Below are 12,582 nucleotides of genomic sequence, written 5' to 3'. Positions count from 1 at the left end.
TACATTTTTCACTAGTTGACCAACACCTGCTTTTAGCAGACTCCTGAACTCTCTGCCTCATTGCAAGAGGTGCCAGGAACCTGTTTTTCTGATATTTATTGTTCTTAGGGGAGGATTCTTATAGCAGGAAGAGATCCCAGAGAACAGTGAACAACCAATGGCATGTGAACAACTGACATACCCATAAAATGGCCTAGCCAGGTCGCTGGACGAGCTAGCTACCCAGAGGGTCACGTATCCCTGCATCTGAGCTAGAGGAAGGCATCTGTGCAGCTGTGCTACAAACTACCTTCCAGGACAGCCAGTGGGGGAAACCAGAGATCGGAAAAGCTTCCTACGGAAAGAAGACTGCCTTGTCCTCTATTTGGTATGTGAAGTGCACCTCTTATGAGCCAGGGCTGCGGCTCCCAGGGGTGGTGAGCCGTTGGCCAGCATCACCAAAGGAACCCTTTTAGAGTGCTTGGGTGGTAGCGTGCATGGTATAGTAGAAAGAGCAGCCCTCAAAAGTCACAGGGCTCTGAGGAACCTGATGACCTCCTGTTCTCTTCCGCGGAAGGTTCTAGAATAAGATGAGCCTCCTGCCGAGTAAACCTGGAATGTGGAGAGATCTCTTCACAGGGGTCACAAACTCAAAGTCCCAGGCAGGAGTGGGAATGTGTGGTGCTGACCTACTAGAGACAAATGAGGAGATTGTCTCTACTCAGTGTCCGTGCCAGAATCAAAGACCACCCAGCCAGGACCCTGCGGCCCTACACCGTTCCCTTGAGCTGCACAGCTGAGTCCCCGCTCTGGAAGGCCACACCAAGCACCTCCATGGCCTGGGATCAGCCAACTCAGCCAGTGTGTTACCTCCGATCTCCACTGCCTCCCTCATTTCATCCAAAGCACGAATCACAATCCTCCACTTTTTTTTTCTTTTTTTTGTTAAAATAATTACACTTCATTATACAGGAAGGATCTGGTGTTGCTCAATTCTGTGTGTGTGTGTGTATGAGACTGTGTGTGTGTGTGTGTGTGTGTGTGTGGCAGTGCTACAACTTGCTCCAAAGCCATGGCAAGGACAAGCCAGAATAGCCTGGGCAATTGCCTTATTCCACAACCTCCTGAAAGCATAAGTTTATAGATTTTTTTTACCTCCAGCTTCTTTTGAATGACTCCTCTTTTCCCTGTGTCTCCTTCTATCCAAACCCTAGCCTGCTTTCTCAAAACCCTGCGGTTGATTTAGGGGATACTGTCTCTCCTCAATCCTTACCACCACCACTTCAACATGGGGCTCACTAAGAGAGCTCACCAGCCCTGGCAAGGTTGCTCAATTGGTTGAAGTATTGTCCTGTATACCAAGAATTTGTAGGTTTGATTCCCGATCAGGACACATACCTAGGTTGCGAGTTAGATGCCCAGGATCCCAGGTTGAGGCACATATGGAAGGCAACCGCTGAGTGTTTCTCTCTCTCTCCCTTCCTCTCTCTAAAATTTAATAAATATATCCTTGGGTGATCATTTAAAAAAAAGAGAGAGAAAGATCACCAAAGCCCACTTGTCCAAGCATTCCCCAGTTGAACTCTTAGTTTGAGAAACATGAGGACTAAGCTGATTTCATTCAAGCATGCCTGATGTCTTTTAACCTGCTCAGCATTAAATCAGATACTTGGGGTATAAAAGCCACTTGGCATCAAAGGAAAGATCTCTGTCCAAATCCTTGACTAAGGCAGAAACCTATTCTCCATGTTCTGTTTATGTAGGGGGAGAATAGCTCAGATGTGGCCTCAGGTTGGCTCAGGAGTTGTGACTTTGCCCAGGTTTGCAGCTGAAGACCAAAACACAGAAGTACCTCATGCCATCTCCCCCAAGTCTCTGAGGGAGTGGTGGTGGCTTGACCGGGATGTCAGAGCCCTCCTCGTGGCCAATGGGGCTCCCTGACCACCAGACCACACAGTTGGTGCTTAACGGGCACTCAGCAAACCTCAAGCTCCAGGCCCGAAGAAGCAGAGTTTCCAAAAACAGAGCCCTCTTTGTGAACAATTCAGCAAAAATTCTCTCTCCAGCTGTGAGTTGGGATTCATGTTGCAAATGTTGGTGTTAATTAAAAACATCCACCTTCTCAGTTTCAACAGTAAGAGAAAAGCACCACGCAGATGGGGTTTCAGCATTCCTCCCCAGAGCACTTACCGATACGACTGTATTTATGACAGGGTGCTGGGGGCTCATTCTTAAGTTTCAGTCCCCAAAAAAGAACTGGGGTCAAGGAGATGGATGTGATGGGTCCAAATGGGCACAGAGAAAATTGGTAACAGAAGCAACAAGAGCCCAGTCGGTGTAGCTCAGTGGCTGAGCATCAACCTATGAACCAGGAGGTCACAGTTCGATTCAGTTCAGGGCACATGCACAGGTTGCGGGCTCAATCTTGAGTAGGGGGCGTGCAGGAGGCAGCGGATCCATGATTCCCTCTTATCGTTGATGTTTCTCTCTCCCTGTCCCTCCCTCTCTAAAATCAATACAAATATATTTTTAAAAAAAGAAGAAGAAACAAGAAAACTGTTCCTGTCCAGAGCATCAGGAAAGATGTCCAACTTCCTGTGTTAGTATCAGGAACTTGACCTAGTTGAAATCAGATGTTTATCTGCTGAGTCATTAAAAATTGTCTTCACGCTGCCCTAAATCCTTCAGACATGAAGAAAATGAGCTGTGATAAGGCTGGGGACATTTCATGAAGGATAACACCGTGTATTCAAGAACTGGAATGGGAGATCGATCATACTTCCCTATATTCTTATTGCAGTTCTCACTTTATTGGGACATTTTTATCTGGAAGGATCCCGAGCGAAGAAGATCAGCAAGACCTAGTCGCATCCCTTCCTGAGCTTCTGTGCTTGGTTTATTTGTCCCGCTTCACACAGGCACCGGACAGGGAAAGAATCAAGCCACACCCACATCGTTATAAAGGAATTTCTTTGTCTTTAATCTCACACAGTTTAAAATACAATAGGAAATCAGGCTACAGGATATAAAAAACTCTTCAGGAAAATGATGTGCCAGCATCAGCTACTAAAATACAGACAAAAACTCCCCCATAAGAAATTTTTTGCATTTATAAAACAAAACAAAAAACAAAACAGACACTTAAATGGCTACATCTCTAAGCTACCTCAGTTCTGAGTTTTAAAAAGCACCTGCTTTTCCTTTTTTTTTTTTTCATCTTGCTTTTAAATGTTCAGCTTTTTAAAAAATATAAATTATATGAAAATACAAGTTGGAAAATAGTCAAACACAATATAACATCTTTTTACCCCTATATTTCTCAGCTTAAAAAAAAAAGTATTCTTTAAAAAAAGTTCAATAACTGAGGCAGTATTCCTGATAGAGATAGTTTCATTTTCATATATATCTTTCATATATGTATCTGGATACATATACTTATGGTTCCTTGAAACTTCTTTGGAATGTAGGTAAGAGCTAACACATTTATATAGACCCCAACGGAGAAAGCAGCATGCACAGCATGGCTAGAAGAGAGGGGGTGTCGTTTCCACCATGAAGACAGGCAGGTTAATGCTCTAAAACCCGGAGAGCTCACTTCCAAAGTGAGGAACAGCACATCTGATCCTGGAATGCTACCTCCAATCCCCGCCGCCACCCAACCAGGGCGCCGTGCACCAAAGTCCCCAGCGGCCTCTGCATGGAGAAGGGAACCAGAGGGACTCTGAACCCGACAGCCAGCACTGACGTGGGTGAAGGCATCTCCAAGAAAACAGGGTTTCTCCCGGCTACACCCGATTTGCCCATCCTTCCTCTGAAGCTAACATGTGTGTGTTTTTTTAAAAAAAGCATAAATGCAACAATTCTGCTGCATTTCCAGTGTATAAACCACCCACCACTCTTCCTGGGATGGTCTCTGGCCTTTGGACAGAAGGAGAAGAAGGCATCTGGCCAGATCAACAAAGCGGTCTTAACTAACAAACTATCTATAAATACTGAAAACGGTGGACCTGCAGAGAAAGGCGGCGCAGCGAGCAAGCGGGCTGGGGAGCACAGGAGGCACTTTCTTACATCGGAGCTGCTGTGGGGTGGCTGCAGGGGTTAGACACTCGCACGAGGGGAGTTTTGGGCATCAATGGAACAGGGAAGGTGGATGAGTTGGGCAGGTGATTGTACGCCTGGCTGCAAACAGCAAGCCATGACTGATGCCCAGCCTTTGGTTCTACCTGCGCCTGAGACTGACATGTGGAGAGGTGTCCCTAGAAAACCCAGGTATTATCTCAGCTGCAGTTTTGCATGTCTGCAAACACACACACACACACACACATGCACTCACACACGCACATACACATGCACGCACACAGGCACTTACACATGCACGCACACCTTTGCCCGTGCCCAACAAAGATCAAATAACCTAAGAGAAAACCATGTAGTCCAACAGTTCCGCCGACCCTCCCTGAGCAGCTCCTAAAACATCTCGAGAGCTTCATTAAGGCACCTGCAATTGGAAGAAGATCAAAACATACAGCTGGGCGGATTCTGCCTTGGCCTTCCAAGTAGACGCTCTGCTTGATCAGCGTGAGTCACAGAGCTAAGTTCCTGACAGTCAGGGCCTGCGAGAGGACCCGGAGTGAACAACCCACGTTCCTGAAGATGCGCCGGAAGTGGTGAGCACTTCCGGTTACTCAGCTAGAGCCTGGGGAAGCCAGCCCTGAGAAGCCCACCTTAACCGCCTCTTCCTCTCTCGCTGCAGTCGGCAAAGCCGTCCCACAGCCCGCACCCTTTTTAATCAGGCATCTCGGCCATGGTGGGGATTCTGATGGAATTAGGAACTTGTCTTCATTACTTAGATGTTGGCCCTCCCCCGACCCCAGACCCAACCTCCATTTTCAGATTACCCTTCACAACTGCCTCCGTTGTTTAAATTATGGGGGAACGAAAAATAGATTCACATCTCACGGACCACCTCATTGTCTTCCTTCAAGCTCCTGTGCTTCTGTTTCCTTTGCCTTCTAGTCATTCCTCTCTTCTGCCATGAGCCTTCCCTTACCCTGTGCCACGACAGCGGTCCAAGTGCAAGACCCGAACAGCAGCTGCACTGTGCGCTCCGCATGCGCGGTCTTGCTGGATGGACATCCCACTCAACTAAGCCTAAGGCCTTCAGAGGAAAGCCTTGCGCTTCTCCTCCGGAAGACAGCCAAGCCACCCTTGGCTTCTAGGCACCCACAGTTTCCATTGCGCCAAACACCCAATGAGTCTAAATGGCTTTATCATATGCTCTTCAACTCATGTCGGCTGTCACTCGTTCACTCCCCAATCAGAAAGCTTTACATTTCTCTGCACTGAATAAGAGTGTATGTGTGTGTGTGTGGGGGGGGGGGGGCAGGGGGGAGAGCAAGAAGTATGGGAGGCTGAGAGGATGAGACATAAAAGATAAAGTGTTAGTTGGGAATAACATGCATTCGGGACTTACTTCCTAAGACCCGAGGGGTAATGCCCAGGCACACAGCTTTGATTCCTAATCATAAGAAAAGAACCAAGTCAACCCTCCTCCTCGATGTCCTGTCCAGCTCCGGATTCACTGTGCTCCCCACCCAGGGCTGCCAAATACATTCAAGTTGAACACTTAATGCTTCTTAGCTCAACATTAAGTCTAAACCCCGAGAATCCACTAACGACAAATACATAGAGGGGCGTGATGATCTTTTTTTTTTTTTTAAATTACAGATGACATTCACATGCACAGGTCCCTTGTCCCCAAATCAGCATCATTTGTTCCTTCATCTAGAAAGCCACCTGGATCTGGGGTCCGATCTCAGTGACAGCACTTTGCCTTTCCAGTGGGGTCTATATAAACAGTTTCCTTTCGCTGTGACAGAATCCTCAGCTGGCAAATGAAAACAACCTTGCATGATACTGCGATACTGAGACCACCTTAGAGCTTAAGACGATTTTTAAGAAGAAAAAAAATACTGGCACAAAATTTAATAAAATAAATTCCAACACAAAAACAGTTTTGGTCCCTCCCCCACGGAAGTCCACCTTTGTTTTAAAAGTAGAATAAAATGTAAATAGTCCTTGGTTTTGGGGCACTCCCCCCCCCAAACAAATTGCCCTACCCCACCTCCCTCTTTTTGGCCCCGCCCAGACCGAAAAACAGAAGCAAACGAATTGCCCTTCATCCATCTCATGACCCCTGATGCCTCAATTGCTTATGCTAATAAGTTCATCCCATGAGGCACTTTTTTTTTCCCCCATGGATGATTTTTAAAAAATTATCAGACATACGCATCTAGTCCTCCCTCAAGCCAGATTCTTCAAGCTTCTAAGGAGACCTTTCTCTCTCTCTCTCCTGCAAATTTGCTCAAGAATTTCTTGTCCCACCCACCCCACCAGTCCTGGCTCTCCTTTGCCAACCACACATACTTGATTATAGCTGCAGTTCACTTAGCTCCCACCCCTGAATGTAAAAAAAAAAAAAAACGAGTCTGGAAAATTAAAAATAGAATAACCATTAAAAAGTAAGAGTCCAACCGACGTGGGTCTTTGAAATGTCTCAGCAGAGTTTCCCTGGCCCCCCAGGTGCCCGTCACTCATCGGCGTCCGGCTTGACATCCAGCATGGCGTGGAGCTCCTCGGGCGTGTACCCCAGGAGGCTCTGCAGGTCACACACAAAGCGGTACACGTAGCGCTTGCCCGCTGTCTTGTGGATGATGTTTTTGTCATAATAGTAGCGGAGGCCACGGCTCAGTTTCTCATAATTCATCTTGGGCTTGTTTTTCCTTTTCCCCCATCTCCTGGCCACCTGAAATTTTAAAATGGGGGGAGGGGGGGCGGGGGAAAAAATCTATAAAATAATCCAGGGGTTAAAAATCTATAAAATAATCCAATATGCATGTTTATATGCCTAGAGCCATTGATGATGACCCATGATGTTCAAGTCAGTCCAGGAAGAGGTTTATGTACATGGAGGATATTCTCCTGAATTCCATGGTTGAAGGGTCAGGCAAGGATGGCTGGACCGCTGATTCTAGGTTGATGAAAAATAGTGACCCTGGACTTCTACATAATGAAGTTTACAAAAAAGAAAAAGGAATGCAACACTGTAGACTCTATTCCATCCCCGTATAATTTAGAGAAGGTCCCTGGCCCGGCGAGGGGTGCTCAGTGGTTGAGCATTGACCTATGAACCAGGAAGTCACAGTTCGATTCCTGGTTAGGGCATATGCCCCGGGATGTGGGCTCGATCCCCAGTGTGGGTGTGCAGGAGGCAGCCCAGCAATGATTCTCTCTCATCACTGATGTTTCTATCTTTCTCTCCCTCTCCCTTTCCTTCTAAAATCAATAAAAATACCATTTTTAAAGAGAGAGAATGTCCTTGCTTTGGAATGTGAGGGGCTGGAGGAGCGGTGAGCTGCAGCCACACCTGCCCTTCATCAACAGGATGCAGGTTTCTGTTCTGGGGCACAATTCTTCTCAGGTGCACCACACCGAGTGGTTGGCTCTCCATGTTTAACCTCAGCATTGGGCATGGCAGAGAGCAACCACTCACTAAGCATTTGTTGGATCAAAGAATGGCTTCATGAACAAATTGCACCCATTTTCTCAAAGCCTCTTGAGTTGTCTGAGCCCTTTCGGATTCACAGAGCCGTGAGGCCAGGAGAAGGACTAAGTAATAGAAGGCAACTCATATTTATGACTATGTGCCTGAGACCCAGGTGCATCCTATTAGGCAATCCAAGAACCATGGGCAATGAGGAGATTTTCTCTATTTTCCAAGTAAAGAGACTAAGGCTCACCAGATCCCAGGACCCAGCTCTCCCTCGCCCCTGTCCATCCAGCCAGGAGAAAAGGCAGGCAACACACAGGACACAGGGAGGAGGCGCTATAGCTCACACAGACCGAGAAGGGGAAGACACTCCCACCCAAAGGAGAAGAAAAACACAAGACAATACAGCAACTGCCTTCTGTTGAATGGCTGAAGGGTCAGGCCACATTTCTTGCTAAGTAGGCTCTAGAAAGAACACACTGACTCTATCCTCTGAGGCAGCATGGTCCTTTGTGCCTTTACAATTAAGTCATTTTGCCTCAAGAATTAAAAAAAAAAAAAAGGTATTAACCAAGGAATGCCCATTGGGAGTCCCAATCGGAAGTCAAACCTCATAAGTACTCCTCTCTAGAGCAGCCGTGGGCAAACTACGCCCATTGGGAGTCCCAATCGGAAGTCAAACCTCAGAAGCACTCCTCTCTAGAGCAGCCGTGGGCAAACTACAGCATCCGGCCCGCTTGAAATGAATAAAACTAAAAAAAAAAAAGACCGTACCCTTTTATGTAATGATGTTTACTTTGAATTTATATTAGTTCACACAAACACTCCATCCATGCTTTTGTTCCGGCCCTCCGGTCCAGTTTAAGAACCCATTGTGGCCCTCGAGTCAAAAAGTTTGCCCACCCCTGCTCTAGAGAGAGCCTTTGGCCCCTGATTTGCAAGAGGGAAGATCTTAGGCTTCTATAACAAGGACTTAGTTGGGTCATCATATTCCTCTCCAGCACCATCCTGTCTTCCCAGGTCACACATAGGCAAGCATCCAAACAGAGAGAGGAAAGAATCAAGTCATCAACTTGCCACCCAGAAATCCTCGAAGGTCAGGTGACGACTATTAAATTCTTCCTGGGTCCAGTATATTCTAATTTACACACACACACATGCACACACACACATTGTCCTGTCTTAGCCAACAACACTGCCACTATTGTAGTTCTGGAAGGCCTGGCATACTCTGAATGTCAATTTATCTATGCTAAAAGATTCCTGCTACATAGATTTCCTTTTAGGATAACTTTTTATTCAGAAATGACCATGCTGCCCTGGGCATTGTGGCCCAGTGAATTGGGTGTCATCCCATGCACTCGGGAACATGCCTGGATTTCAGGCTCAATCCTCAGTTGGGGGCGGGGGGAGGGGTGGGCGGGCGTGCTGGACCCATCAGATGGATGTTACGTTTCGCTCTCACATTCTCTCTCTCTCCCTCTCCCTTCCTCTCTCTCTCTAAAAACCAATTTTGAAAATCTTAAAAAGAAAGGACAATGTTGACTGATTCCCATGCCTCATGAGTGCACCAGAGAGAGAAATACCGGTTCAACAGGCCATGCTGCTTGTGCCCTGCACACCATCTCAAAAACCAGGGCAGGACTGAGAGCACCCGCCCATGCAGATGAAGGAGGCCGGGGAAGCTCCCACTCACATGGAAAAACCTGACTTTTTAAACTTCAACACTTAACCTGAGTTTCAAATGTGTCTGATCCAAAGGAAACTGAGATCCAATAAAACACCAGCTACAGGTTGGTTCCCTCTCCATCTAAAAGGGAAATGTACTCTATGATCGATCAGGGTAACCTCTTCTTCTGCCTTTCACGTCTACAGGGCCCGTGCGTATGCATCACGTCACTCGCTCCTAAAGTCCACTGCCCACTCCTCTGTACATGACGCCCAGTGGCCTTGCTGTTCCCATTCTATCTGTGAAAAAGGAGCTCAGAAAAGTCACATGACTTTGCTCTGAGCACAGTTAGAAAACGGTGCTTCTGGGTCCAGTGTCCAGGCCGTCAGGCTCCAGGCACAGGGCCACCTGGAGGAAGCAGTGACACTCTGCGCTGTGATCTGCCATCTGGGAAGCGCCCCTTCAGTAACCGCTTCCTCGTGGTGGGCCCAGCGCTCCTCCCCCGCACACCCTACGCGAAACAGGGCACGTGAAATATCACTGCGTCCTCCTTCAAACATGCACCTTGAGCTCTTTGGAACCTTCATGCAAGAAATACCCTACACGTACCCCCGAATGAAACGATTCAGCAAATGCCTACAAAACAAATGAACTTTAGAAAACAGAGCCCTGAGTGCTGGACGATTTAAGCCTTATCCTCCTCGGTCTCCACCCCTCCCTGAAAAACCACTGGGTGGGCCACTCACACACATTTGCATATTTCTTATAAGTTGAGTTAAAGTCCCCAGCGACTACTCCCTACCTGGGCTCATGGGACTAAAGGCAACATTATGTGAGGAACCCACTGAAAAGCCACTCTGGCGGGCAGAAGGTGTAAGAAAACAAATCTCTATTGAGAGATGCTACGGGATTTCTGATAGAAAAAAAAAAAAAAGCAGCCGCAAAACTCCTTGTGATATAATAGGCTTCCTGGTGAAGTGCAAAATGACTATACACCCACCAGGATCCCGGAGCAGAGACAGAGGGAAAAATCAACTGCCCCAAATTTATGTAAATGAGCCCTGGAGTCTGCTGTTCTCATCTGAGTCAGGTCCCCAGACCACAGACATAGGACAGAGGGAGGAGCTGCTTTAAGAACCTGACAGAGTGCAATCCTCTCAAGTGCTATGATTTCGTGCACCCCTACTATGCACCGGACACTGTGTTGATGCTTATACCCTTCTCACGTACTCCTCACAGTAAATTCATGGGTAGCTGCTACTGTGAACATATTTGTTCTTCCCACGTTACAGCCCAGAAAACCGTGCGGCGTGCCCACTGGCGTTGGCCAACGCCACTCACAACAGAAGTGGAGTGGCCGTGATGGAACCCACGCAGTCTGACCCCCACATTCAGAGCTCCATACCATGTCCACCCCAGAGAAGACCACCTGGAGGCTGACGTCGAATCGGCCTGCCTGGTCACACGAATCCAAGGAATAAAAGGACCCACTTTTAAAAAAACACCTTCTCTTCCTCACCTCCCCCAGCAGCCACAGGACGAAGGACAGCCAGGGACCTTGGCGTCCACCTCCACGGGTGACACTTCCCGTCCAGTTGGTTAGGTCCCCTGTGCTAGCTGTTCATGTCATTCCTTCTCCCTCCCACCATTTACCTTAAAAGCTCCCTCACATGATTTATCTTAAAATCCCTTTGGGAAGGAGAGGGCTAGTGATACCAAGCAGAGGAAAGGGAAGGAAGTACCGGCTTCTACCCGGGCAAGTCCAAGTCCGGGAGAGGAGGGCCCAGGAGCCCGCAGGCCACCTCTGGGCTGGGCAGCCTTAATGTAGAGAGGGGACTAGTTCCCATCTGGGAGCAGTTCCTAGAGGCAGGGTCATAGACTGAGGAGGGCCTGTGGCTGGTCTTCCTGCCTGTGCCATTCCCTGGACTGAAGTGTCCGCCTGGGCAGCATCTACCCGGCCCCAGCCCGGCTCTGCAGAGCTGAGCCCTGGTGTCTGCACACAGGGTCGGGGCTGGGGTTGAGGCCCTGTCTGCAGGGGTTTTTCTCACTGTGAGTTCACACTTTTGTTCATAAGGAACATCATGCTGTGACATTCCGGAGCTCTAGTCTTTTCTTCTATTGACACCAAAGGGAAGAGGGATTAGAAGCAGGAGAGGAGATGCCGGAAGCAAGCACAGGACCTGGAGGGGATGGTCGGCTGCTCAGCTTCACAGTAACCAAGTCAGCACAGGGGTGGTCGGCTGCCTCCTCCCCCCCAGGGCCTTGAGGAAAACCCCTGTGAGCCACCTGGAGTGGAGGGGCACCCAGGGCTCTCCGCCTGGGCTTTCTGCAGGCCACTGCCTACCCTCCAGAAAGCCCACGTGGTACCAACAGAGGGAATCCATGGTCCTGCGTCCTTTCCAGTACGTGTGCTGAGCCCTGAATGGCCTCTTAGCTGTGGGAGCAGCAGGAACAGGAAGAACATAAAACATTCCCCCAGCAAGAAGGCCCCAGGGTGGGCTTGGACCAGTGGACAGCCTGACACAGGAGCCTGTTTCCCAACCTCACTTCAGGTTGGGAAGGCGATCCGGGGCCACCTGGAGGCCCACAGCTTGGAGGGAGCTCTGGGTTGGGGGTGCACACTAACTCTACAGACTCCCCAGCAACATCTAAGTCCAGGAACCTCGTGTGCCCCAGACGTGTGCAAACACTGGATGAGGCCAGCACTCTGAGCGACAGGCTCGCCCACGGGTGTTTCTGTGTGGCTGGGTGTCTGTACCCAGGTCCCAGGGGCTCCATCCCTCACCCTTGCTCCAACATCTCCTAACTTCGCAAAGCCTCCCCCTCCATCCTTCCTGCACCTCCTCTCATGCCTGGGCCCAGCATCAGCTAACCACCCAGCCAGACTGGGGTCCCGGTGACCTCTGTCCCAGGGAGCAGAGAATGGTGCTAAGAATAGTGTCCGTCATGGGCCGAGGGAGCTCACAGACTAAATGTGACTCACAATGGCGTCCCTGTCTGGGGGCCCCAGGCAGTCAAGGGCGGCCTTCAGCAGGCTGCCCGGGGTGTCACGCATCAGGAATCCGGTGGCATCACTGGCAGACTATGCCTCTCAAGTCGCAGCTCTGAGCCACAACAACAGAGGGGTCCCTGTTAGAAGGAAGTCTCTCTCCAAAGAAGTGGGGGGAGGGCACCGCACACACCCTCAACTCCCTGCGCCTCCACACCCTGCGTCTGCCTCTTTCTCCTCCTCCTCCTCCTCCTCCCCCTCCTCTGGCTGCAGTAGGGGGGATTTCCCCTGCCTGCTTTGTTCTTCTCAGCTCTGGATACGAGGAAAATTCCTAGTATAACATTCACAGTCCTGATTTGAAGCACTTGATACAACTCAGAAGAAATTCAGGTGAGT

General features: G+C 49.0%; 1 protein-coding gene across 1 annotated transcript in view; it reads right to left on the bottom strand.

Moving 5' to 3' along the window:
- Positions 1–2,932: 2,932 nt before the first annotated feature.
- Positions 2,933–12,582, bottom strand: part of ETS1 (v-ets avian erythroblastosis virus E26 oncogene homolog 1) — a 73,021-nt gene continuing 63,371 nt past the window's right edge. The window contains exon 8 of the mRNA XM_006775093.2: positions 2,933–6,784. Coding sequence (XP_006775156.1) covers positions 6,569–6,784 — 216 coding nt within the window. The 3' untranslated portion in view covers positions 2,933–6,568. The remainder of the gene's footprint in view (positions 6,785–12,582) is intronic.

This window comes from Myotis davidii, unplaced genomic scaffold, assembly GCF_000327345.1.
Source record: "Myotis davidii unplaced genomic scaffold, ASM32734v1 scaffold148, whole genome shotgun sequence".
NCBI classification, from domain to species: domain Eukaryota; kingdom Metazoa; phylum Chordata; class Mammalia; order Chiroptera; family Vespertilionidae; genus Myotis; species Myotis davidii.
The sequence above is the reverse complement of the archived record's forward strand: the minus strand, read 5'-3'. Positions and strand labels throughout refer to the sequence as shown.